This window comes from Manis pentadactyla, chromosome X, assembly GCF_030020395.1.
Source record: "Manis pentadactyla isolate mManPen7 chromosome X, mManPen7.hap1, whole genome shotgun sequence".
Taxonomy (NCBI): Eukaryota; Metazoa; Chordata; class Mammalia; order Pholidota; family Manidae; genus Manis; species Manis pentadactyla.
Genome location: NC_080038.1, coordinates 28,663,012 through 28,688,688, shown reverse-complemented (window position 1 = coordinate 28,688,688; position 25,677 = coordinate 28,663,012). Strand labels below are relative to the sequence as shown.

The 25,677-nt window shown below is 40.0% G+C and overlaps 1 protein-coding gene across 1 annotated transcript in view; it reads left to right on the top strand.

The window, feature by feature from the left end:
- Positions 1-9,780: 9,780 nt before the first annotated feature.
- LOC118934030 (transmembrane protein 47) overlaps positions 9,781-25,677 on the top strand; it is a 28,860-nt gene continuing 12,963 nt past the window's right edge. The window contains exons 1-2 of the mRNA XM_036929129.2: positions 9,781-10,283; positions 25,180-25,320. Coding sequence (XP_036785024.1) covers positions 10,058-10,283; positions 25,180-25,320 — 367 coding nt within the window. The 5' untranslated portion in view covers positions 9,781-10,057. The remainder of the gene's footprint in view (positions 10,284-25,179; positions 25,321-25,677) is intronic.

The window sequence follows — 25,677 nt, the reverse complement described above, 5'->3', positions numbered from 1 at the left end:
ATCACCACTAAGGATCTCCAGAACTCTTCATCTTATAAAGCTGAAATTCTGAATCCATTAAACAATTCCTCCCTTCCCCTCAGCCTGTAGCAATCAACATTCGACTTTCCATAAGTTGCCCTTTGAACCATGTTTTTTCAAACAGACTGGTTACCCATAAATAGTGGAATCATTTCCACCTCTTCACTCTTTAACATCCACATACCTTGCTTGTTTCCAAACATGCTTTGCATCCTTTTTTTTCTTTAGAATACTTTTCCAAACTTTTCTTCTTAGGGAGCCATTGTCAAATAAATTATTTAGAGTACTGTCAACTCTAATTTAATCTAGACTTATTTCTCTTTTGATCTCTTTTCAATTAGAGCACTATTAATGATTACCACCAAAACTATCCTCATTTATGCACATAGCCTACTGTCTTACTTTTGTTCGGATACATCAGAACAAGGGGTGATGGGAAGGCAAGAAACATCTTACAAGATCAAGCATTAGTGGATATGATGAGAAACTAGGGCATGGTTGGAAAACCATTTGGAGGAGTGAAGGAAAAGTACAGTGGTGGCTAAGCCATTTAAATGTTTGGCTTCAGTAATAAAGAAGTATGACTGAGAACAGAGATCAAAGACAGACTGAACATTTTGCTCTACAGCTTCAGCAATCCCATCTCCAGGTTTTGCACACCACTCCTGATTTTCAATATTTTGTCCAGTTGTTCCTTTAGAACACTAAGTCGGTCAGTCCTTGTGTCCTGAATTTGGGTTGGATGACTGGCTGGTTGGCCTGGATCTGGCTCAGTAAAGGCAAAACTAGCCCCATATTCAGGAAAATGGCAGTAGGAACATTATCCCAAAATATGCAGAGTTTTCAGTTTGGTGAAATTGGTCACATTCAAAATAAATTGGACTCTACTTCAAGGAAAGACAGTTCTACATATTTCCTGGGGAGAATCAAGGATGTTCACAAACATTGGATGTTATACAAATAACACAACATGGGCTCTGTGTGTTTGTGTGTGTTTTTAGACAATTTGATTCGATACTTGCTTATTCCAAAAACAAAAATGTCAGAATGTGGATCATCTAAGAAACCAAATATGACAGCAGTAGAAAAAGGAATATAAAGGAGTACAATTTTTAAGATGAGACAAAGTAAATCCTGTATACATACTTTAGAAATGCCTTTTGATTACTTTTACCACCCTTTGCTTCTCTCAGTGGATTTAAGGAATGGAAGTAAACATTGAAAATAATCAGGAAAACACCATGAATTTAAAAGGATATGATAAATGAAAGTAGAATTAAGAAGCATGGAGTAACTGAAAGTATTTTGCAGCAGGTCTATCAATAATTAAAGCCATACCCTTTAAAATAATTTCTATTTTAGTTTTGCTGACTCCAGAGCACAACTTTAATGTATTTATTTTTATTACATTATTTGATCCTGCATTCAGAAACTTGAGCAAAGAATGAAAACCGGTCTGGTTTTTCTCCTAAGAGGGAGCTTATTTGTAAGAGAGAGATGTGCTCCAGGAAAGGCATGCACAATCCAGTCAATGAAAAATATGCTGAAAAATAAAAGATCCAAAGCGCGCACAACATATACAAAATATGTGTTCTTCCTCCTGGGCACACACAGACTATTAAAATGTATTACCAAAGAAGTGTCCAAAATTTGAAATGAAAGTGACAGTAAATCAGTAAAAACATTCAAAATATTTTGAGAAAAATTGCAATACATATTGAATAAAAGAATATATTAGGAAAATGTAGTTCTCTGAATGTGTTTAAGAATTTTCCTTATCTGTCTTGCTTTATCAAAGCTGGTGATATCTTGCCAAGAAATCATAAAGGGTTATCAGAAATTACAGCTTCACTTAGTTCACTGTAGGGCAATGGTGTCAAAAGGTAGAATGGTGGTGTCAATCACCCTGATTCTATGCCAGCTATGAAAAATTGGTCCCTGCAAGGGTTACTAGCCTGTCCTTCAGTCTTAATTGTCAACTATAGTAATCAATGACTTTTATTTATCTTCTATTTTTGCTCCTGATCTGCCAACTATTCATATATAATTGAGCCCTTATAATTTTTCAAGTAAGTTTTACTTATCTTTTCCACTTTAGTTTTCTCTCCATCATACTGAAAATCCTGTATCCACTCTCTCTATACATCATACCCCCTGGATCAACTTTCCCAAATGGCATCTTTAGCTTACTGTTGCTTCTCCTGGCAGTTTCTGTTTACTGGCACACCACTTTTTGTTTGTCAGTTTGTCTATTAAGAAGGCTCTATGTGAGTTCCCAAAGTCTAATAACTGGGTTGGCTAAAGATAAGGAATTTAAAAGGAGTCAGGAGAGCAAAGGTCAAAGTGGCCAGAGTGTGAAACCACAACAGTGCAGCTGCGTCCTTACTTTACCTAGAGATATCATTTCCAGGCCTGTGACTCAGCTGGCTTTGACGTCTTTATCAGTGGGGATTAGCTGCCCTTCTATACTTTGTTGAGTGATGCTCTTTCAGATGACTTGGGTAATTGAACTTCTACCTTTTATTTCTAGATCCCTTGTAGTTTATTTATGTATTGCGAAGCCACATAAATGTCTCAAAGTGAATTCACAAGGAGCTAGGGGTCACTCTTAAGTGTTCCTCAGTCTTAAAAGTTGTTTTTTAAGGTGTGTTTGGAGAGGCAACATCATTTGTCTTCATCAGTGAGTTAACATGTCATCAGAACCTTGGGACTGCTCTGAGAATCACAGCTCTCAGAAATGGGAGCAAAACAAAGTATGGTGGTTTAGGACTACCAAACGAAGAACACACTGATGCCAAGTAAGGTAGACAACAGGGATTAATAAGTGCAATGGGGCCAAAATCAGCAACAATTGAAGCCTGATGACAAGTGGACATGAAAGAAACACCATTCTCCTGGTCACCAGGTCAAGCATTGAAGAGTAAGGAAGAACATAATGGTTTTTTATTCCCTTAGCAGCTGCTTTCATACAACTACTTGCAGTAGGGGTTGAGCCCTGAGAGGCCTAAGAAGATGATGCAGATCAGGCACTTTCCAGACTTTAATTTGTACCTGAATCACTACTGATCCCATTAAACTACAGATTCTGATTCAGTAGGTCTGGGGAGAGACCAGGAATCTGCAGTTCTAGCAAAATTCTGGGTGATGCCAGTACTGCCAGTACTGCTGGCATCCTTGAACCACATTTCAAGTAGCCAGGATTGAGAGCATTGGGGGTGGGGTCAGCTGTATGAGCAGGTGGGGAGACGAGGGAAAGATGAGACTGAGAGAGAGAAGAGGGGATAGATGTGGACTCTGATAAGGCAGGCAAGATGGGGAAGGCTCTACTCTTCATAATGTAGCACCCCTTCTCGTGACTTCTCTCGTAGTCAGAAAAGTTTCGTAGATTGAAAGTTATGTAGTGCTATTTGGTGTGCTTTTCCTGAAAATTGGTGAAGCGGCTGACATTTGCACCTAGGTTGGTGAGGGGTAGCACTGAGCATTTGACTAGATGCAGAACCAAATACAGAGCAGAACAGACAAAGCAAGGATTTGGGAAAGGATTCTGGACTCCGAAGGATTGTGAAATTAGAGGTTTGAACAAAGTTTACCTAAATCTCCTGGGAACCAGAAGGCCTTAGCTAACATCGGGATTATAATAATATAAAAATTATGATTAGTGTTTACCATATGCCAGACATTATGTATCATATGAATTACCTTATTAATCCTGATAACTTGATAGCAACGTAGGTATGACCCCATTTTATAAAGGAAGAAACTGAGGTAGTGCCATATCTAAATCTGTGTAGTCAGTAGGTTCCAGAGTGAGTATCTTAACCTTGGTCTGGCTGAATCAAAAGCAATTCCCATTCTTGTTTACTGAAGACAAGGAAGCTTGAAAGGAGAGGGGGGGAAATGTGAAACAGGTAAACTAAGGAAAAGTTGGGGAACAAATGATTCAGGGAATAACAAAAGCACTGATCCTCATATTGTTCTGATATTTCCACCTATATTTGTTTGGACCGGAATGAGCTGACATTTTGAATTTTGACAGACTGCTGATGAATCATGCAGTGCTACTCACTTACAGACAAATTTTAAAAGGTGAAATTCAGAGGTGAGAGCCACACTGAAATATAATTCCTAAGAGAATCTTTTTTCCACTAGCCTCAATCCCCTTGCATTGCTGACATTTAAGACCACCTTTTGGAAATTCCAGAGAGAAGTAGCTTAGCTGCACTCTTTTACTTGGAAGTGTGAGTATAATTGCTCCAGGTACCCTTTCTACTTAATCTTTTTTTAATTTCAGCCTTTCCTTCAATTAACTCTGAGCCAACACTGTACTTGAAATATATGGATTTGGGGTTCATTTTATTCCCTTTGCAAATGTGAGTCCTTCAGATCACAAAGGAGAGGAGGGATCCACGCTTTCTAATGAAAGAGACCTCTCTTACACTACAGATGTAGTCACTATCAGGAGAATGTTTAGGAAGGGCTCCCAGCTATAACAACTTTGAGACTGTCTGTATTACATAAAATAAACACATGGGAGAGAATGCAACAATGCCAGTCATCACAGATGAAACGATTCTTGAGATGAGAAACTGACATGGCTGCAGTCTAATTTGGGAAGGGGGTAGTCCTAAGCAGGCATTTCTTGGGATTTTTCCATCTAGTCACAAGTGTCTTCATTCAAATGCCCAGGGGTAAAAATTCTCTATGAAAACTCACCAAGAAGTGGACAAAAGACGGCTTTAGACTCAAATCTAAAGTCATGGAGGAAGCTTAGCTAACAAGCTCCAAAGAGAGCCATGGAAATGGTGAACAATTTCCTGGGATTACTCCTGATGGTGATGACTCCATCTCTACTCTCACTTCCCTTGCTTGTGTTTAAGTCAACACTCAAGTCATGATTCAACACTAATCCCCTTCAAGCTCCACCAAGCATAAGCAAAACCTGCCCATCCTATGAACCAAAGTATTCAACTAGTCAGGGTAACTATTTCTGACACTTCCAGGGTTCCATTTTCCATTCAGTCCTCAGACATGGGGCACACCAGGAGAGATGTAGAAATGACGTATCATGCCGATGGTGACCAAGGATAACTGAAATGCCACCAGGGTGAGGATATGTTGGTAGGCAGGCACTTGCTTCAGGGTAACCAAAAGTTACAACTTACAGTCATAGAAACAAAAACACAAAAAGATTAAGATGAGGTGCTTGATGTGTTTACTACACCCTGTCATTTCTCCACCAAAGCTTTAAGTGAATACAAATAAAATTCAAATATGGAGTAAGATTTGTGCCCATAAGTGATCATTGTTAAGGAAACAGATGCTTGAAAAAGATAGAAAAGACATTTAGAATTAGTCCCACTGGAAATATTCTAATTTTCCCTGTGTTCCCGCCTCCTGGGCATCTGACTCACAATTCTTTCATTACGATAAAAATATTTATTTTAAAACTAATCATCCATCATACCAGTGGCTTCTTGTGTTTTCACTTCCATGATTTATTTCCTTTCTTTGCGGATGAGCAAATTATTATAGTCATAGGTACTACCATGAAACAACAATTAATTTGAAATCAAGTTAACTTGAAACCTAGTCAACACACAACGTGAATAGTGTATGTGCTATTATTGACACACATTTAACTGATTCAACAATATCATATGTTTTTAGATTGGAAAAATATTAGAAAATGAAGGAATTCATAGTTTTTTTGCATGTAAAGTTCTTTATCAATTTTTTTGAAAAACAGAAATACCACTTTTAGTCACAATTCTTATAATAACTCTAAGCCAAGAACCTGCCACAATGCAACAACATATCTCAATACTGCAATACAGAATACACCCAAAACTGGAACTCTCAGACCTAGTCATTATTACAAATAGCAGGCAGGCCTCATTACATCATGGTTTCACTCGTATCTGAACCCTTCCAGCATGGACTTCAAGAATGGAATTATAATAAAGAGAGTAAACCACTGAAGTGCTCTTCCTAATTTTTAAAGTATTTTGCCAACATTATTATCTGCTACACTAGAAAACGAGTTGGTGGATATTTCTAATGTTTTAATGATTGTTTCATCGTTATTCCCTCCATTCTATTTCTTCCTTTCTGAGCAAATAGGTCTAACCAGTGCATTTCTGGAAGTGATCCCAGTGCTGAAAGTCCTCAGCACAGGAAGACCTTTCTAGGATCTGGCAAAAGAAGTACAACTCAAAGAGCAGAGCCAAATGGCTCTGTCCTTGATGGATGGAGCCTACTCTTACATGGATGGTGACCTGGATTCAGAAAAACTAGAAGACACCTCCCCAGTGCCTACCTAAAGAAGGGCGACAGGGCTGACATTGACCAGAGGCTGCCAAGTGACAAGATTGGTGGCTTGAACAATGTGTGAGGTAGGCTGGGCTTATTCCTGAAAACAAAAAAATTATTTCTCCTTTCCTAACTGATTAAATCCCCTCTCGTTTCTTCTAAATGACTGAATCATAGTAGTTGTACCTTTCAACTGTTAAGCAAATGTAGAGATGGTGCCCTTATTGACAGACTATGAGCAAATAACATGGCATTTACTCCTATTTATTCTCTTAAGACTCATCCATTCTGGAATGTGCTCCTCTTCCCCATCTTTTGTACACCCTCTACCTCCAACAGGACACTTTTCTATTTTTCTGATGAACTTCCCAATCTCTTCCAGCTGACATTACCTCCCATTGCTATCCTGTTTTTCCAGCCTGGTTCAAGCATGAGGCTAATATCTTCCTTTACTTCAGGGTCTAGGGATTGACTCTTTCCTGCCTTTCCCTAGCTGCACAACTTACACAGTCACCCGTCAGAATTCTGCGACTCCAATTTCCATGGGGCTCCTATGGGATAGAGTTTGGGTTCCTAGCCCTTGCCCCACCATAGGCCCCAAGATAGGGGTGACCATGGTGACATGGTACCCCAGGCTAGGCTCAGATAAAAGAGGGGTTCACTTGAGATAAAAGAGGGGTGTTTGTATGATGTTATAATGCAGGGCCAATAAAGTCATTGTTCCTAAGAGATCTCGAGTGAATTCTCCTTTAAATTCTAGCTTTCTTCAAAATTCACTGTAGGCTCATATCATTTTTCAGATATGTGTCTATTTCAATCCTTGTTTCTACCCCACTCCTAAACACACACACACATACACGCACACACACGCACACATGCACACCTTAGTTGTCACCTCCCATCTTACTTGCAGCCAGATACCCTTTTTTTGGTAGGTTTTTATTCAATGTTTACTAACTGTTGGAATCCCCAATTTTACTTTTTCAATCTTTAGAGTAAATGCAGTTCCACTATCCCTTATTTAAAACCTTTGGGGCCATCTGTGTTGAAAATTTAGACTTTTTCAGATTTTGAAGGCTACTATGGTGCATACACATAAATGAGACAACAACCAGCAGGATCTGTGGTTGCATAGTTACTCACACTGACTGGGATGAACCAAAACCAGAAATAGCCTCACATCAGTTTGAAATTGGTTTCCCCCCCGCCCCCACAAGAGTCTGCTACAAACTTCTGAAAAGGAAAAAAACAAACAAACACACTTTTGTCTGGGGAGCTTTTTTGTATTTTTGAATTTGAGGAATAAGGATGGTTGACCTGTATTTTGTTTTGCAAATTCTACATATGATTCACAGAGGAATGGAGTATTTCAGAATTTGACTTTTTGTTGCTAAAAATGTTCTATACGTTCTAATTTTGGAGACAACAGCGAGACAATTTGCAGGTAGTACAAAGAAGGATGCGCCACTCAGATAAGCAGTTGAGAACAAGCCAGAAAAATGAAGCAAAATGAATGGGGTGGTAGGAGTCAGGGTGGAGATGGAGGAGGAAGAAAACCCAAATTAGAGGGAAGAAAGATAACAAAAACTATTGGCCGAATGGAAACGGAATTTACTAAAGGGCAGGTTAAGAGAATTTGGAGAAAAAAGATTTCTTTTTAACTTTGATGGTAGAGTCAAGAAATCTTATATATGATCTTCAAATGTGCATTCTAAACCCACAAACATAAATCCATCTTAAAAAAATATCACAAACCTGGTGGTCCCTTCTTAATCGTCCTGGTTTTTAATTTTGCAGAGTTCCATGAGAACTTTCTTTCCGAGAAGCATTCAGGCTTCTTTCTCCTTGGAAAGTTGGGAGGCCTGTTGGAAGCTGAGATTATGAAGCTCAGAGTGCCCTAGGCATTCTTAATTAAGGGCAGTAAATATCATGATTCAGAGGTAAGAGAAATTTGCCAGTTTTCTAATTTCCAAATATAAGAAAACCATGGATTTTTATTTCAAATGGGGTTGGTTTTTGCTCTCATGTCATGTGACACTAACTCAATTCTTTCTTACATTCAAAATATTGCTTCGGTCAAAATGTAGTCTGTTGTAGGGAAAGATGTGGTTAGAAGGAACAAAATTGTTCTCAACAAGAAGTATGAAATCCTGCAGTGTCAAATACAGTATTTGATTGAAAGAGCAGGCATTTCTTCCATTCTTCAGATTTTAACCACTATTTTGGTTCCTTACCAAATTTTCCAGATGGTGAAAGATCTGGGATACCTCTACCTGCAATGATCTATTAATATATTTTTCTTTTATAGTAAAGTTAAGTCATCAAAGCCATATGAGAGAGAACGCCAATCACAAGCTGAAGTAGACAATTACAGAACCGCAAATTCAATTTCACGGAGTGTTTATTCTTCACGTATAGTAAGAAAATAAAATAAATCCATGTCCTTAAGAACAGGGGCAAGGCCGTATTGCGCTGAAAATCCTTGGCCCAGAGCGCACAGTAGGTGCTCAATAAATATGCATAGCTTGATTAAAGAAACGCACTTTTCCTAATCCAGGCGCCAGGCTAGGTCTTGCGGCGCACAAAAACAGGTTAATGCCCAGAAAGGGATTCAGGTCCAACTTGGCATACTGCACAGTCGAATGAATAGTTTTAGTCAGCACACAAAGAACAGAGCAGCGGGAAAGTAAGGTTTACTTCACATTTTGCAGGAGCTCTTATTCGCATTTTGGCGTTTCGGTTCCCTTAGCAATCGCCCTTTATGGGGGGCGCAAAAGGAGGCGAGCCCAGAGAATAGAAGTGGCGGCAGGCTTGGAGGGAAAGTTAGGAAATAGAGAAAACGGAGGGGTTACTAGGTCTGCGACTGGGTCTGTCCTGGGTTTGAAAAGAGGATGAAAATACTTTTCGCACTTTTCTCTTCCTTCCTCCAAATCTCCCAGGATGAGAAATCTGGGGATGGGGTTGGAGGTGGTATTACATCATTGAGAGAGAGAACCTCTCCTTGCTCCAACGGCCACAGCCCCGAAAACCTAGGAATCCACAGCTAACGCCTTCTAGAAAAAGACCCACCCCGGCTCACTGAGTAAAAGGGACCCACGTGACGGAACTGGGGAGGGGGGAAGCGACCCCGGAACGAGAGCGGCCAGGGGCGGGGCTCGGGGCCCCCGCAGCTTCGAGGAATCGCCTCGCGCAGTAGGGAAGGGGCGGGGGGGCTCGCGCTAGGCTCCGCGCGCGTAGTGCACGGGGCGAGAAGACTCGTGCCGCGCGCGGGGGAACACAGAAGAGGGACCTGCCCCGCATGCACGGGGTACGGGCAGGGCGGGCCGAGCCTCTCGCGCCAGGAGCTGGAGCCTGACGCCGCCTGGGTGCGGACCCACCGCCCTCTCCCCCGCTCGGCACCGCCTCCTGCAGCCCGGGGAGGGGCCGGGGCGGAGCGAGCCGCGCTGCGCCGGGGCGGAGCGGGTCCCGGCAGAGCGCGGCGCGGGGCCGGTGGCGAAGGTCCGCGGCGGGATCGGCGTCGCTGCGGCTGCTCACGATCCCCGCCCGGCCGGCCGCCTTAGCAGATCCACCTGCTCGGCGCGGCGGAAGGGGTGCGGAGCCCCGAGGGAGCGAGTCCTCGCGCGCAGAGGCGCGGCTGCTTGACTCGGGGGACGGTAGGGCTCCGGGCTCTCCGGACCCGCCTGGCGTCCTCGCCTCCGGCGGGGCCGACCGGCCGCGGCGCCCGGGCATGGCTTCGGCGGGTAGCGGCATGGAGGAGGTGCGCGTGTCCGTGCTGACCCCGCTGAAGCTGGTCGGGCTGGTGTGCATCTTCCTGGCGCTGTGTCTGGACCTGGGGGCCGTGCTGAGCCCCGCCTGGGTCACGGCCGACCACCAGTACTACCTGTCCCTCTGGGAGTCCTGCCGGAAGCCCGCCAGCTTGGACATCTGGCACTGCGAGTCCACGCTCAGCAGCGGTGAGGACCTGGCTCGCCGCGCCCCCTGCCTCCCGCTCCGGCTGCCCGCGCCCCCCGCCCAGACGGCCACTCCCACCCCCACCCCCGGTGTCCCCTGCCCTTGTGCTCCTCCCTCCGTCCTGGCCCCTCGCGGCTCTGGGCTCCAGCCGCCTCCCTGAACCCAGCCCTCTCCTCTCCCCAGCCCTGGTCGCCAAACCCAAGGCGCCGTCCCACGCCCTCTCCCTCCTCCCGCGGCCGTTCCTCGGGTCCTGGAGTAACCCGTTAGCTCTTTGGGGTGATTGTTATCACTTAAGGCGAGAAGCACGCGGCTGTGCTAAAAATGTAACGCCTTCCATACCCCCGTTAAAAAAGAAACAGGCAGAAACGCCCCAAGTCCACCAAAATGCTGTGGGCGCTGTGCGCAGTCCTCCCCACTCTCTTCGCCCTCCTCTCAAGGAGGAATTTGCCTGAGTTTACCTCTTCGTGCCCCCATTTCTGCCTGTTCTGCTCCACTTTCTCTGGGTTTCGGTTTGGATTTTGTTTCTTTAAATGTTTGAGGGATGTGGAGGGTTGGGAGGGGGAAAGGCTTAATATCCTTTCCTTTTTTGGTGACACCGTCGTTGGCACTGTGAGTTGTCCTTCTTTCCCTCCTGCTCCAAGTACCTCCTCTCTCCTCCAGACCTTTCTCTTGTCCAAGAGCTCCTGCTCACGGATGCCTGGAACTTTATAGCTTATTCAGCTGAAGCAGGAAACTGCGAATGGATGGGGTGGAGGGTGGAGAAGAAGGTAGTCACTGGGGCTACTGGTCCCAGGGATACTTAACTGCTTTACTCGCTCCTTGATCCCCCAGTTGCCTTCCCCTGCACCCTACTTACGTACGCCCTTAGCAGAAATCTGCCAACTTCCGATTTCTTGCTGCGAACCCTTTTCCTCCCTAATCTCGATCCTTAAACTGCTGGTGTCAGTGCAGAGAAAGGGGGGGGATAAAGGAAGAAGACCTGCCCGTTATTTTACACAGGTACACACTCGCACCCCTGAGAAAATGATTAAATTTCTTACTGACAGTTTCATGTCTTATCTGGGACTAGTTATAAAGCTTTCCTGGAAACGTTTCAAGTTCAAAGAAAGTTGCAATCGCACAAAAAGCCGCAAAAATACGATTTACTTTTGTCTTCGGTTCCTTGTTATTAAAGAGATTAGTTCACTTGGTTAAGTTTCTTCCATAAATTTTATTTTCTGTTTACAAAAGGCTTTTTCTTTGATATTACCTCAAAATTCCCGTGGAAGGGTTTGTCTTTGTTGCCTAATTCACTGTGGGGTGGGGGGGAACTGGTTGGCAGCAGGAGGTCAACATTTGGGTCTTTAAATTCTTTCAGGGTTGGTTGTTTACAACTAAAGATAAAGTAAATCGGCAAAATGCCTTTCTTCAGTAACCAGGGGATCCAAATAAACTTTGGAGAAAATATCTTTTCTCTCCCCTCTCCAATAGAAATGGAAATTTATGTAGGAATGCCAGCTTCAGCATGTCTCCTTAGCAACGTGAATCTTTTGCCCCTTTCTCACTGTCTCCTGAAATAATAGCCTTCTGATTGTATAAAGACTTTTAAGATAGGTTAGAGAAACTAGCTTCCACTCCCATTTTCTTTTCAGGCTCGTATCCTTTTCTCTTGGCCAGGAATGTGGGGAGTGGGGAGAAGCCAGCGCGAGTTTGTTGAGCGGTACGCAGTGTTTGCTAATCTTTTCTTAATTGCCTCCGTACCCATCTATCTCAGCTTCTTTCCCTCCTTAGGCAAGGAAATAGGGAGATGGGAGCTTAATGCAAATTTAGTGATAATAGGACTCGGCAAGGTAAAAACGGATGCAGGTACGGTTTCTGATTTTTGTCCCCTAAACCTGTAATTCTGCCCTCTTGCTGAAACTTATACCACAGCATTTATTTCTACTTGGGCTCCTGAAAATCAGCCTTAGTTTTATTTGCTTAAGGAATAGTTTTCATCTCAGAAAAAGAACAGTTTGGAAGCAAGTGGGGTAGGGTGTGTAAAGATGGTTTTGTTTGAGGCTATCTGGAACAAGTTCTTGACTTTCTTTTATGTAGTAGCAGTTCATTTTTCCTCTCCAAGGTGGTGGTAGTTGTGCGTGGGGGTTGGGGGGTAGGTTGGACTTTGGGGAATGTGGGAAGAAAGGAAACAAAATATGGAAAATTGCTTTGTCTCCTCACTTTACAAAATGTGCTTTCTTAAAATGTTCTGTGGACTTGAAGCTTCTATCCACCAGTGTTTTGAAACGAAGGGGGAAGCTTGAATTGAAATGAGCAATGCTTTTCTTGTCTGTTCCAAAGGGCAGGCAGCTTTTCTCGTTCTGTTTGCTGTGTAGAGTAAGCTGAAAGCAGGGAGGGAAATGTCTTCTCTGAAGATTTTAAGAGATCCACTACATTGCCTCAAAATGAATTACCTCGGGAGGAAAAACAAGGACAGTTTTACTGAAGGCCCTTCACCGGGCTCTTCAGGGCTTAATTAAGAACCTTCGTCTTAATTAGAATTAAAACTGCCGTGAAGAGGCAAGCTTGTATTTACAGAAGGGAAATTTCAGGAATGTTTCTACTGACGACAGTATGCCCTACTTAGGCCTAGTTCCTACGGAAACTTTCCCCATAGCCATTATTTTTAAAGCTGCATTTTAATTTTGGTACTAGATATGCATCGTTTGCTGCTTATAACCTTTTTTATGGTTTTAAGCGAAAGCAGAACCATGCTTTCTGTGTTCCTGGTGTACTGAAGGTTGCGTCAGCACTTCTAGTACAAACCAGTAATCCGGGTGTCAGTCAACTAATGCTTTTCTCCCGTGTCCCAATTGAATGTATGGGGGACATTCCAGGCAGTCATTTTGAGGTATAAATTTTCGAAAAAAAAAAAATGAAAAAAATGCTAATTGACTGTCATTCACGTGGAAACCAAAATCATAATCAACATCATAATACAGGAAGTTTAGAATAGGTAGTACATGGCTGCTGGCCACAGAATTTCTCAGGATAGTTTTCCCCACTACTGATTTTGGCAGTCTTTTCATAAATCTTCGATCTTACTTTTTAAAAATAATAGTAATGTTTTAGACCTTTGCTTAGTCACATTTAGTTTTGATAGCTTTTTTCAGAATATAGTTAGGGTTTCACAGCCATAGCCATTACAAGAGAATCCTTAGTGCAAATAGGATTACTCAAGTGTGTCTGGAATGCTGATGCCCTACTGGACATCAGACATGCTGTATAACCTCAAGGGTGATGTTATGTTTCTTTAAAATTTATAAATATGTAGCTATTTCATATAAAGCAGATTGCTTTTTTGATGTCTGTTTGATTTATTGACTAAGCAAAAAAGCAAGGACATGCAGATGGCCAAATGAACACATTTTACTGAGAGTAATTTTGGAGCATAGCAAGTATGTTTATCTATCTTTACATCCGCAAAGTCTATCCATCTTTTCCATCCACGAAATACTTGATGAAGTAATTAGTGCCTTTTTCAAGGAATATTGGTAGCATGGTTCGAGCACTGTCCTAAAAATAGCTGCATTTGTAACATGAGTCACTGGCAGTTTTGAAATGGCAGTGCACGGTATGCTAATAGCAGGTGAATATTATTTTCAGTTGACAAGAAGTTCTTTTAAGAGTGCTTTATAGGTAGCTCATTTTTTTTAAACTGTAGCCTAAAAATCCACTTTGAAAGGCATTACAAGAAACCCTGTTTTAGATGGTAAAGATAAACTGAACTGCCTAAACCCCTGCAGATTTTAGGAAATCTGAGATACAGTGATTCTGAGTTCAGAACTGTATGATCTGTGCATATTTTGAATCCATACCTTAATTGAGAAACAGAATTTCATTGGGATGGGATCTACTCCAGGGAACCTTCAGCTTGTTGCATGAAATGAGGTGATAGTGATGCATGTTTACAAATAGCTCAGCAAGCCTGGAGGTCAGGACAGTTACACCCTCCTCTGGCTTCCTGAAAAAAGAGCATAAATAGAACAAATGCAGTTTTATTTAACCTACACAGTGTAGACAGGTGGAAAATTATACAAAGAGTAACAGCACCAAAACTTCCCCAGTTAATAAACCAGAGAAAACCAAGTCTAATTTATTTCAAGATCTTATGATGATTTTCTTCTAATGTCTCCTAAGATTTTCGAGTTCCCCAGATTGACTTTTACAAAGGGCATTTTAATTTGTGGGCCAATATAATTCCACTTTTGCTCACATTTATAGAATGATTGTAATCTCCAGGGAGCCATTTAGATCAATCTTTGTCAGCTAAGGGATTTGATGAGTGTGTGAGAAGCCTGGTCTTTCATAAAACATTTCAAGACAGAACCAACACAAACAAAAGCATATCTCCAGCAATAGATTTTGCTTGCTGTCAGGAATACATTGTAGGAGTTTCTTTCCAGTTTCTGTTTAACAGTAAGACCACTTGGCGAGACCATAGATACATCCAGTGCTACTAGATATGTCAGTGAAAAGGACTGTAGATGCCTGAAAATAAGTCTCTGGAATACATTACCTAAATACCACAGTAAAATTCTATGAACTTTGCTAAATTATAACATAATCCTATAGAAGGCAGAACTGTGGACAGTACATGAGGTTTTGGATTCAAAGAGCTCTGGCCTTCACCACTTACAATTGTGTGACCTCATACAACTTCCTTAGTCTTCAAATGGTTTGTCATGAAGATTAAATATACAAAAGTACCTGCTTATTAAGGTTGTGTTTCTTCCTCTATATATTCACAAAGACCAACCCGTGAGGGGGAGGTGGGGGGGATGGGTGAAATAGATGGAGGGGGAAAACATTAGAATGTTTGATATCTTGATCCTGCTGATAGTTACATGTTAATGGTGTAAAATAACAGCCATTTTAGAATGCTTATGACTTTTGTGGTCAGGGATTCAGACAGGGCATAGTGAGGATGGTTTGTCTCTGCTCCCGGGTATCTGGGGCCATAGCCCAGAGTGACTTGAATGACTGGGGAACTGGAACATTTGGAACTGCAGGATCCCCTTCCAAAGGTTTCACTGTTTTTGGCACCTTTGTAGAAATGGCCAGGAGGCTGGACTCAACTGGGTCTGACCTTTTTAGCATGGTGGTTCCATGATAGTTGGGCTTCTTACAGGATGAGTGCTTGTCTCCACAGTGAGGTTCTAAGAGAACGGCTCTGTCTGAACTAGCCTGAGAAGGCACAGAGGAGCCATATGGCCAGCCCAGATTCCAGGGGAGGAGAACTGGACTCTACCTCTTGATGGAGTAGCAGCAAGGTCACACTGTAGAAGAGCATGTAGATTAGGGGATGCTGTTGGGCCATGGTTACAGCATATACTGTACCACACAAGAGTCTAGCTGCAAATCTATATTCTCAGTTTATTACCTTTGGAGAACAAAGACACCTTACTGCTTAACTTCTTTCCTTAAGAACTTTGAATTATGTAAATAATGTTTGGCTAGGGCAAAACTGCCCTCAACCAACATGTGGCTTTAATGATTGGTCCCTTGTATGGGATTACTTTGGATTTGGAATAAACTGTTGAATAATTTGGACTAACTGTAGTCCGCTACTTCATGTTGCATGATAAAATTTTAGTCTTTCTTTAGAAAGTTGTGTATGAGTCTGATGAGATGTCTTCTTCACACATGAACACAAACATTTTTTATTTCATTCCAGACAGAGCCAAGTTCTGTGGCACTAGAAAGGTATTAGAGAGCTGCTTTCTGTTAGCTTGTTTTTTCTTTATTTTAATAACATCATTCTACTCCTGATAATTGCCATATATTGAATTGCAGAATCATAGTTATTTGGAGTAGGAATTAAAGAAAAATCTTTCCCAATCAAATTTATTGCATGGGTAAAAAAAATGAGACGAGACACAATGTTAAAAACTCAATAGAGAGATTGTATTTAGCTGTTGTATTTTTGTAGGGTAGGTTTTCAAAATTTCCTATAATAATCCCCTCTTGGTGTTTGAAGGATTGTTGAATACTATCATGTATGGAATTTAGGATGAAGAGGTTAAGGACTGTACATGAAATAGATGTCCACTTTTTATGAGATTATTTAATCACTCAAGATGTGATTTCACATAGAATTTAAAGTCTTCAAATAGACTCTCATGTTTGTAAGTCCATTAAGTTTTAGATGTTAATTATCATCAAATTGACATTGTTAGTAGGACTAGTCCTTCAACATCAACAAACTTCTTTTTAAGTTTCTTCATGATAGGGTACTTTAAAACTTCAAACAACTGCTTAATTTTAAGTTAAAAATAATTTGAAAAGTATGTGGAACCCAGCCATGTAAACTTCTTAAATTGATTAAGTGAATATAAATTTCACTAGATTAACTCAGTACTCTGCATTTTGGCTTTATTTTTAAGAAAATAACATTTATTTATCAAAAGAGACTGAATTTTCCTTAAGCACAATTTCATCCTCACATGTCAAAGGTACTTGACAGTTGAATCTTACCAGTCTTTTCAGATTTTTGAGTATTGGATCAACTCCTATGAAAAAAAGGCAAGGACTCCTTACCTTATACATTTTTGCTCCCTATATCTGTGTAGGATTTTGAGACACTTGTAGGCTATCAGTTTGCTATTCCATTGCCTTTGGCACCAAGGACACCCATTAAAAAACAAAACAAAACAAAAAACCCTACAAAAATGAGGCATCCATAGTTTCCAAAGAACTAGGAAAAAATATACAGGAAACTGTTTTTGTCTCTGCCAGCTTTTTAACTGTTGTAAGATTTTAAATGATTGTGTAATGAGCAACATTTCAAGATAATGTCACAAATATTGATTCTTTTTTCAAAATAGGTGTTCACTAGGCAAAAAAGATGTTAAAAAATAGATGTTGGGGCCCATGAGTCACATATTCTCTATGCATAGAAAGGCACACCCACAAAAGAACCCAGACTTCTATCAAAGGTGGTTTTATTGCTGTTATGTTTTAAAGTCCTGAAACAAAATGTTCATCTGCATGCTACCTTAGTGCTTTATGAATGCAACCCAGTGTCTGTTCTGAGCACCACTAGGTAACTTAAAGAGATAGAAATTACCCGTCCCCTCTTTCCTATCTTCTCACACGTACCCAAGGAGTTAACTTTACTGAAACATATTCACTGATTTCCTAGCAGGGAGTTGGCATTATCCTGGGACAAAGTCAACTAGTCAGTCTGTGTGCCAGGCACTGTAGTGGGAAGTCTAAGTAAGGTGATAAATGAAAACAGGCAGTTTCCATCAAACAAATTAATGAAATAATATATAAGTACAAAGGTGCAGTAAAGGAGGAAATAAAAGTTTGCCTTCCGCTGGGGGTAGAAGGGATCTCATGTAAAGAAGCTCGCTAACGGAACTGGTGGGTGCACTAGCTTACCAATTTTAGCTCCCCGTGTTTACTAAGGGGGGGTGTCAATATGGATTGTGGGTGAACTGGCTGACTGTCTTCTGTCTACTCTGATTATGATTAGCTACCCTAAACCCATCACAAAAGCTTTTTAGTTGCTTCGGGGAAGGTCACTCACTCCTAGTCCTGGTATGGGTTTTCCTCTTCCTGCTTTTCCCAATAACCAAGTTTTCCAAATGGTAACCCTTCTTAGGTTTTTTCCCAAAGAGTGGAGAAGGAACAATGTTCAGTGTTACAAACTCATCACTACTTTATAGAAATACCATGTTTAAAAATTACTACTGAGGAATGTCAGTACCCATTAGATAATATTAGTTACCACCAAATGCTAATGAAAGCTTTCTAATACAGAACATGGCAGGAAACAGCAGTCAGTAGTGAGAATGGTAGGTTCCTTTTTGTCTCTATTCTGAAACATGCTTTAGTAGCAGGCTCTTTGCTAAGCACTATACTTTTTTTTTTGAGGGGGGAGTTCCATATGTTACAGGATTTAGATAGATTGCATTTCCACTAAATTGTCTAATATAGAATTCTGTGAAGCAGCTAAAATGCCCCTTCATATATTAAAGAAAAAGAGATGAATATTCTTCTCATATCAACACAAAACAAGTCAAAAGGCTTGAATGAAATTGTAATGATTGAAAATTAACTTGCTTGGCACTTTCAGACAGTTTTGGCAAAAGTGACCTGTACTTTGGTCATTGGAGTTGTTGCCTCACTTATTTGGATGATTAACTGGGGTCACTTATGTGCTTAAAATCAAGTTGGCGCTGTACTTTTGACCCACATTTTATGGATAAATGGGCCTAAAGAGTAGGCCTGTGAATCGTGTCACTGTCAATGTGATTAATGCAGGTGCTTCTGTAATACTGCACTTCACCGTGCAGCACAGAGCACTGTGTCTATATTGTCAGTCATTTTATAAAAGACAAATAGGTTGCCCTAAATACTTGTTTGCACATGAAGAAAATTATTTTTGATGTTAGTTGTTTGTAAGAAGAGGTGGTCATTTTAATTACTAAAATTAGAATCCAGATTCTTCTTTTGACTGCCTTTGGTGTCTGTAACTCATGGAATAGTGGAAAATTAATGCAATGCTGACAGATTGAGGTCAGAATGCAACTTGGCCAAGAAAACGAAGTTGAAAATGCCTCGATGGTTTTGGTTTTCCACTTCATGTGTCACATGCAGACTACTTGAAAAAGTTAAGTATATCATTTGGTACCTCTGGAAATACTTCAGTGGTTAAGTCCACAGTTACCTTCCTTTTACACAAAATAACAGCACTGTTTGAGTTCATTCTTCATATATGAGGATATGGACTTATTCTCTAAGCTCAGATGTAGGAAGCATTCATTTCAAAATAAGTTCTTAAATTACATTTGATGAAGATAATGAAATGCCATAATTCCTGAGCCAGTCAGGAAAAAGACACTGTCTTAGGGGAAGAGATGGCTATCTTGAGGAATAATAATCAGAGCTTTTCTTTTCCTTAAACAAATAGAAACCATCCAAACAGTTCCCATTCTTGACGATAAAATACAGAACTGGTAATATTAAGTTCACTTTCTGAGTTCTCGCCAATATAACTCAAATAAATTTAAGTGTTTTGCTATACATATGTCCTACAGTGAATAAAGGTACTTAGAAGAACTGGATGGTTGCCAGGGATGAGTGAAATGGTCCAGTTCATGTGGGTGAATTAGGAAGAACCTGTGGATGATGTGGGGCGGTGTCCAGGTAGGTGATAGGAAAGATCGCTCTTCAAGGGTGAATAGTGAATGATTTTGATTCAGTTACAGATATCATCTTGGTTAATCCTTTCTTTTGGAGAATTCAGAGGTGAAAATATAAACGCCTATCTGGCAAATTTGAATATGATTACAAAAGTTACTAAAAGTCAGATTTTTATTTTGTGATGAGAATTACCGAAAAGAATCAGGCATTAAGACATTATTAGAATGCATTTAGGGAAATACTATGCACCTAAACTATGGGAGTTGAATTTATAAGGTTAAAAATCTGTTTCTTCATCTTTAATTACATCTGATTTCCTAGAAGAAGTGTGCTTAGGGATTTACATACAATAGAACTAATCAGCATATAAACAGTACCTATAGAGGTAAATAAATTAGCTAGTGTTTGACAAGTTAAAGGTTTTGAAATGAGATGGTTGGGGGAAAGCTATAGACACTGGTCTGGCACATTGACCTTGGCTCAAAAGTGTGGAAAATCTATTGTCATTAAGATTTTGTCTTTCCTGAAGCTTGGAACTAAATTTTGACCATGAATTCCCTAACGGAATGGAATTCTCCAATTTGGCAGTTATAATGTGGCCCGTAGAATTTTCATAACGCAATGGCAATTTCAGACCAGTCTCATGTAAAGTAAGTCAGCGTAATTCTGCAGAATACTAAAGTGTTTTTAGACATTGGAAACTCTGGCACTGGCTGCTAAAAATACCTTGGAAGAGGACTTGAATTTAGTTCCTGGATTGCATATTAACACTGGACTTGATGTTATGACATAAGGACTGCTCGATTTTTATTCTGTAACTGCAGGGGAAAGTATAACTTTATATATTATATATATATTCATTCTTATTTTTTACTTTTTTTTCTGTTAGAGAAAGGACTAGTAGAGAAACACACATCTTGAGTCTTGGCCTTCATCCGTGCAATTCTAATACCTCCAGTATTACTATGTCAATTTTGCCAAGATACAGTAGTACTCCCCCACCAATGGGGATATGTTCAAAGACCCCCAGTGATGTCTGAAACATGAGATAATACCAAACCCCATATATAGTATATTTTTTCTATGCATTCATACCTATGATAAAGTTTACTTCATAAATTATGCACAATAAGAGATGAATGATAACTAATAAGTACAACAATAATAATATATTATAATGAAAGTTATGTGAATGTGGTTTCTCTCTCAAAATATCTTACTGTACTGTACTCACCCTTCTACTTATGATGAAGTGAGGTGAACGATGTTAAGCACTGTGCCATAGTGTTAGGCTACTATTGGCCTTCTGACCATCTGGCAGAAGGATCATCCGCTTCCTGACTTCAGTTAATCGTGGGTAACTGAAACCGCGGAAAGATAAACTGTGGATAAGGGGGGACTACTGTACTCTCAAGTGGAACTTGACATATATAATGGCAGCCTTATTACAGGTCTGATTTCCAGATCCAAAACACTCCTCTCAGTCCATTAGAGCCCTTTTCAGTTTGTGGACCAAGGATGTATATTAGTTCCTCAAAACTGATTATCACTTTTCTCTCAGGGCTCAGAAAACAAACTCAGATTTCATACAAGCTAAACTGACATTGAACAATGACCAGTTTTAATTGTGCAGAGCATTACAATTTGTAAAACAGCACCATGTCCTTTGATGTTCTGCAGAGCTGGTTTATGTTCATTGTTTCACTATAGCATCAGTTTATCATTTATAGAAATGTGTAAAACTAATGCACAGTAATAAATTTCTAAGGACTCTTTTAACACTTCATCTGACTAAATACTGTGAGGGCTATAAAACTGCTGGACTAAGATTGATAGAGAAATTAACCAATTATGAGAGCTTAAAATAGGTAATTTTTTTAAGAAATGGGGCTGAAAATTGAGAATTTTATGACATTTTAATTTGTTATGCAAACACTCAGCATGGGATAGTAAATATTTGTGACTTGCAAACCATTTAATGGAAAAACCATTAGTGTAGAGACAAGTATTTTGTTCATTTATTATAATTTTGCTATAAAATTGCCCAAAGCATATGATACATAACAAAACATTTTATGTGTATGTGTTCTTATTAAATCTACGTTTGGTAGGTAAATAAATACCTCTGTAAACATGGAGCCCAGCCTATTATTTTAATGGCCTTTAATAGGTATCTATAGAATGGATTTTTCACTTTTTTAAAAATTCCACATTCCTAGTCCTGTTCAATAAGAAAGAGGCAAATAGTGTTAGGCTGATCTACATAGTCCCTGACTTTAGCTCACCTGCAAGGCAGGCCTTAATACCTGGATAGTGGATTTCTGGCTGTTTACTGAAATGATGCCACAAGCACTGTTGTGAGCTCCAGAACACCTGGTGCTGAACTTTGAAAAGTGCCTCAGGCCTGTGTGACTGTGGTAGCCATCAAACCACTTTTTTAACTGCCTGATGGATGTTCAACTGGTTAGCAAGTTAAGCTTTGGTTCTGGGCAGTTGCCTGAGGGACTCATTCCAAATGAATATAATGACAACAATCCCCAAACTTGGCACCTTCTGCCAGATATGTAGCCTCAATCTAAGCTCCAGCTTCTGGCAAAGACAGTGGCAACATGGCCCAGTTCTAGTCTCTTGGAAAATAAAATGGCTTTTCCATTTGAGCAGACATATCTATGGTTGTAGACCAGAGGGAAAGGTAGCAATATCACAACAGTGGTGAAGCTGTCACATGCCTTTTTGACTTTATGTGTCAGGTGACTTTCTCATTAGCCACAGCCCTCAATACTAAAAGTAGATATAGGACATTTAGAAGAAAAGCAGAATTGGTTGTATTCATTTACTTTTTAGAACTATTTTCCTGTTGTGCAGTAAGAGACTGCCTTCCTAATTAGGTTCTAGTCCCTTAAAAGGGGACTCAAAAAATAACTTGTTATTCTCCTGGTGCCTTCTACTGCATTTATTGGGTTCTCCCTATGAAATAAAGTATTAGTATTTTAAGGAAATTCAACATTTTGTGAGATTGGGATTTTTTGCAGGTTTCTGTTGCTAAATTGGATATCATCACTTTGTTTTCCCATACTACTCACTTACCAGATTGGCTTTGTTATGAAATAATTATTGTCTGGGAGGCCTTTACCTAGACAACATTTTAACATTTAAAAATGTCTGTGAAGTATAGACCAGAGGCCAGCGCACTACAACCAGAGGATCAAAACTGGCCTACCACCTGTTTTTGTAGATAAAGTTTTATTCAGACAAGGCATGCTCAACTCATTTATATATCATCTATGCCTGTTTTCTCACTATGTGGCAGAGTTGAGTAGTTACAATGGAGACCATGTCCCAGGAGCTGAAATATTCGCTGGCCCTTTTAGAGGGAAACTTTGCCAGTTTTTTTTCTTATCTTAGTTTTTCATATCTATACAAAATGCAAATAATCACATTATTTTAGCTATTCCTTGAGGATATTTAGAGAAAAGTGATCAAAATTCATTCCTATATTATTTTGGGTTGAAAGTGGAAATAAATGGCATTTTATGCATGTGTATTGGGCCATGGGAAAGCTTATCAGAAAAAATGCATTGTACTTTCAAGATATTTTAAGTGAATATTTAGTTGTCTCTTGATTTAAACAAAGTTGATATTTTAAAAATTCATATTTATTTAAAGTAATTTGGAGGAAGTTACTAAAAATAGTAATCATTTTATAGAAGTAATAGTCCAACTAGAAAGTTTTTCAGCATAGGCAGTCTTAAAGTCTCCAGGAATTTGATGGATGGATGGACGGATGGATAGATGGATAGATTTTATTTTCTTTGTACCCTAAACACTTTGATATAATGAAAATTAGACTCACTATTTGGAAATTTCAACTTAGAAGTTTACAGAAGGATTTCTGTTATGCTATAATGCACTATAATCATGCTGTGTATAAACTTTTTCAAAGATGTAAGGATTATTCTTATTTTTTAATCCAAAGTTACATGCTGTTATGGAATAAAGAAGCCATAGTATGGCTATCCTTTTAAACTCTACTTGAAAGCCAGATGCACTTTTGTTTGAAGTTACATGGCTTTGTTACAAGTAGATGGCACAAAAAAATACCCTCTGCTTTCTGTAGATTCATCTTTATATTTTAAAAATGTGGATTTCTTCTGTTCTCCCCTTGTTTGTTTCCTGAACGCAGTGCAAGTTCTAGTTCAGTGCCAGTTATATATTTAGAATTTCTTAGGAGAGTATATGGAAGAGGCACTTGAGGCAGGGATATACAAGTATAAATAAAAGAAGATCTTAGGGTATCCTAGGTTCCTCCACTCATCCCTTACCTACAGTGCAAAGAGTGCACTTTGGAAGCTTACCGGAGGGATAATTGCGGAGCGCAGCATCAAGTTATCATGAGTCCTTGACTTTGAATAGGCTGTATTGCAATCTAACCATGGATTAAAGTCTATTTTCATTTCCTGCACGTACATTACAGTGAGGGGCAGAAGAGGCAGCCTGGGACTTCCAGTCCCCCACTGAAGAATGTTCTCCACAGTATTATTTTCTGTGGTGCTTCCTAAGCTGGATAGTGTTTTCACATACTCACTTTCCTTCTCCTTCGAGAACATTCTACTCTTCTTACAGAATGGAAAGTAAGCCAGTTTTCTGTCACACTATTTCTACATCTTTATTTTGTAAGAAATGACAAGTGCATTTCAATGAGGATCCTGTTTTAGTTGGGCTATGGGAGATTCTGTTAAAGTATCTGTGTACAGAGACCTGCACATAGTAAGTGGTCAATATATGCTTCCTGTTTCCGTGTATGAATGAAGAAATGCTTTGAGCAGCCATTTAGAGTCCATTTTGGCTCCCTGGGAATACTTAATTTCATAAATCATTCCTGCGTTGGTAATGCAACAGTACGGTTAGAATGAAATGGAAGGAGGAAAAAACAACAAGAAATCCTCCTGGTGTTCATTTTTGGGAAGTTGTTTCAGTGAAGGGGAGGGGGAGAAAGGCAAATAAAAACTTGTTTTTTTTTCTTTTGGGCAGAGAAGAAAGGCTGTCCAAGAAAGGCCAACAATTCTAAAAAGAAGAATGTATTATTGCCACACACAACATGGATGAATATCAGAAACATAAAAGTCAGACATAAAATAAATATCACAGATGTAAAAGCCAGACACTAAAGAGTTCATACCACTTATATGAAATTTAAGAACAGGTAAAACAAATCCAAGGTGATAGATGTCCTTCAGTAGCTTGAGTGGGAGGGTGGTTATTGACTGGGTGAGGGGCACAAGGTAACCGTCTGGGCGATGGAAATGTTCTATATCTTAATCTGGGTGGTGGTTTACATGGGTGTCTAAATATAAAAATTCATCAAGTTCTCTACTTCCTATGTTTAAGATTCATGAACTTTATAGCTCAGTAGAAATTGAAATAATAATAATGAAAATTTGGAGGGGTAACCAAATTTAGCATGAAGGCTTAGTAGCTTCCTTGGAAGAAAAGCATGGCAAACCTCTGGTCTAAAAAGCTCTGCTGAATTTAGCATAGGAGACTTTTCTAAATAAGGACATTTATAGTAGTTTTTGTTGCAAAACATTTCAAATCCCAAAGGATGCCTAGCATGCAGTAAAGTCACATCTGTTTGGCTACAGCAAGGTGGAAGGCTGCTGAGCACAGTTCTATTGATTCTTTGAGGACCCTCTGCTTAAAAACGATACCTTTCTTTTTTCTTTCCAGATTGGCAGATTGCTACTCTGGCTTTACTTCTGGGCGGTGCTGCCATCATTCTCATTGCATTCCTGGTGGGCTTGATTTCTATCTGCGTGGGATCTCGAAGGCGCTTCTACAGACCTGTTGCTGTCATGCTTTTTGCAGCAGGTAAATATATTCATTACTTTCAAACCGGTATTAAAGTTTCATGAACCTTCCTACTATCCTTTCTCAGGCAGAAGCAGTGTATGGTTGCTTGTATTACATACAGATGGAGAGGCATTTGTTATATTTTAAGGTAAATTGGTTAAGGGTTTATCACATTATCAGTTTTCAGTGTGTTAAGCATTTCACAAAGTACAGTGGCAATTTCTAAACTTCTAACTGAAAAAACATGAATAAGTAATAGTTCTTGACAGGGCTGCTGCCTTAGGAATTGCAGCAGGTGTATTAACCAAGTCTTTTCTTCACATCCAGTTCCCCCACCCCCCTCCTTTGACTGCCACCTTGTTGATCTTGAGGCAA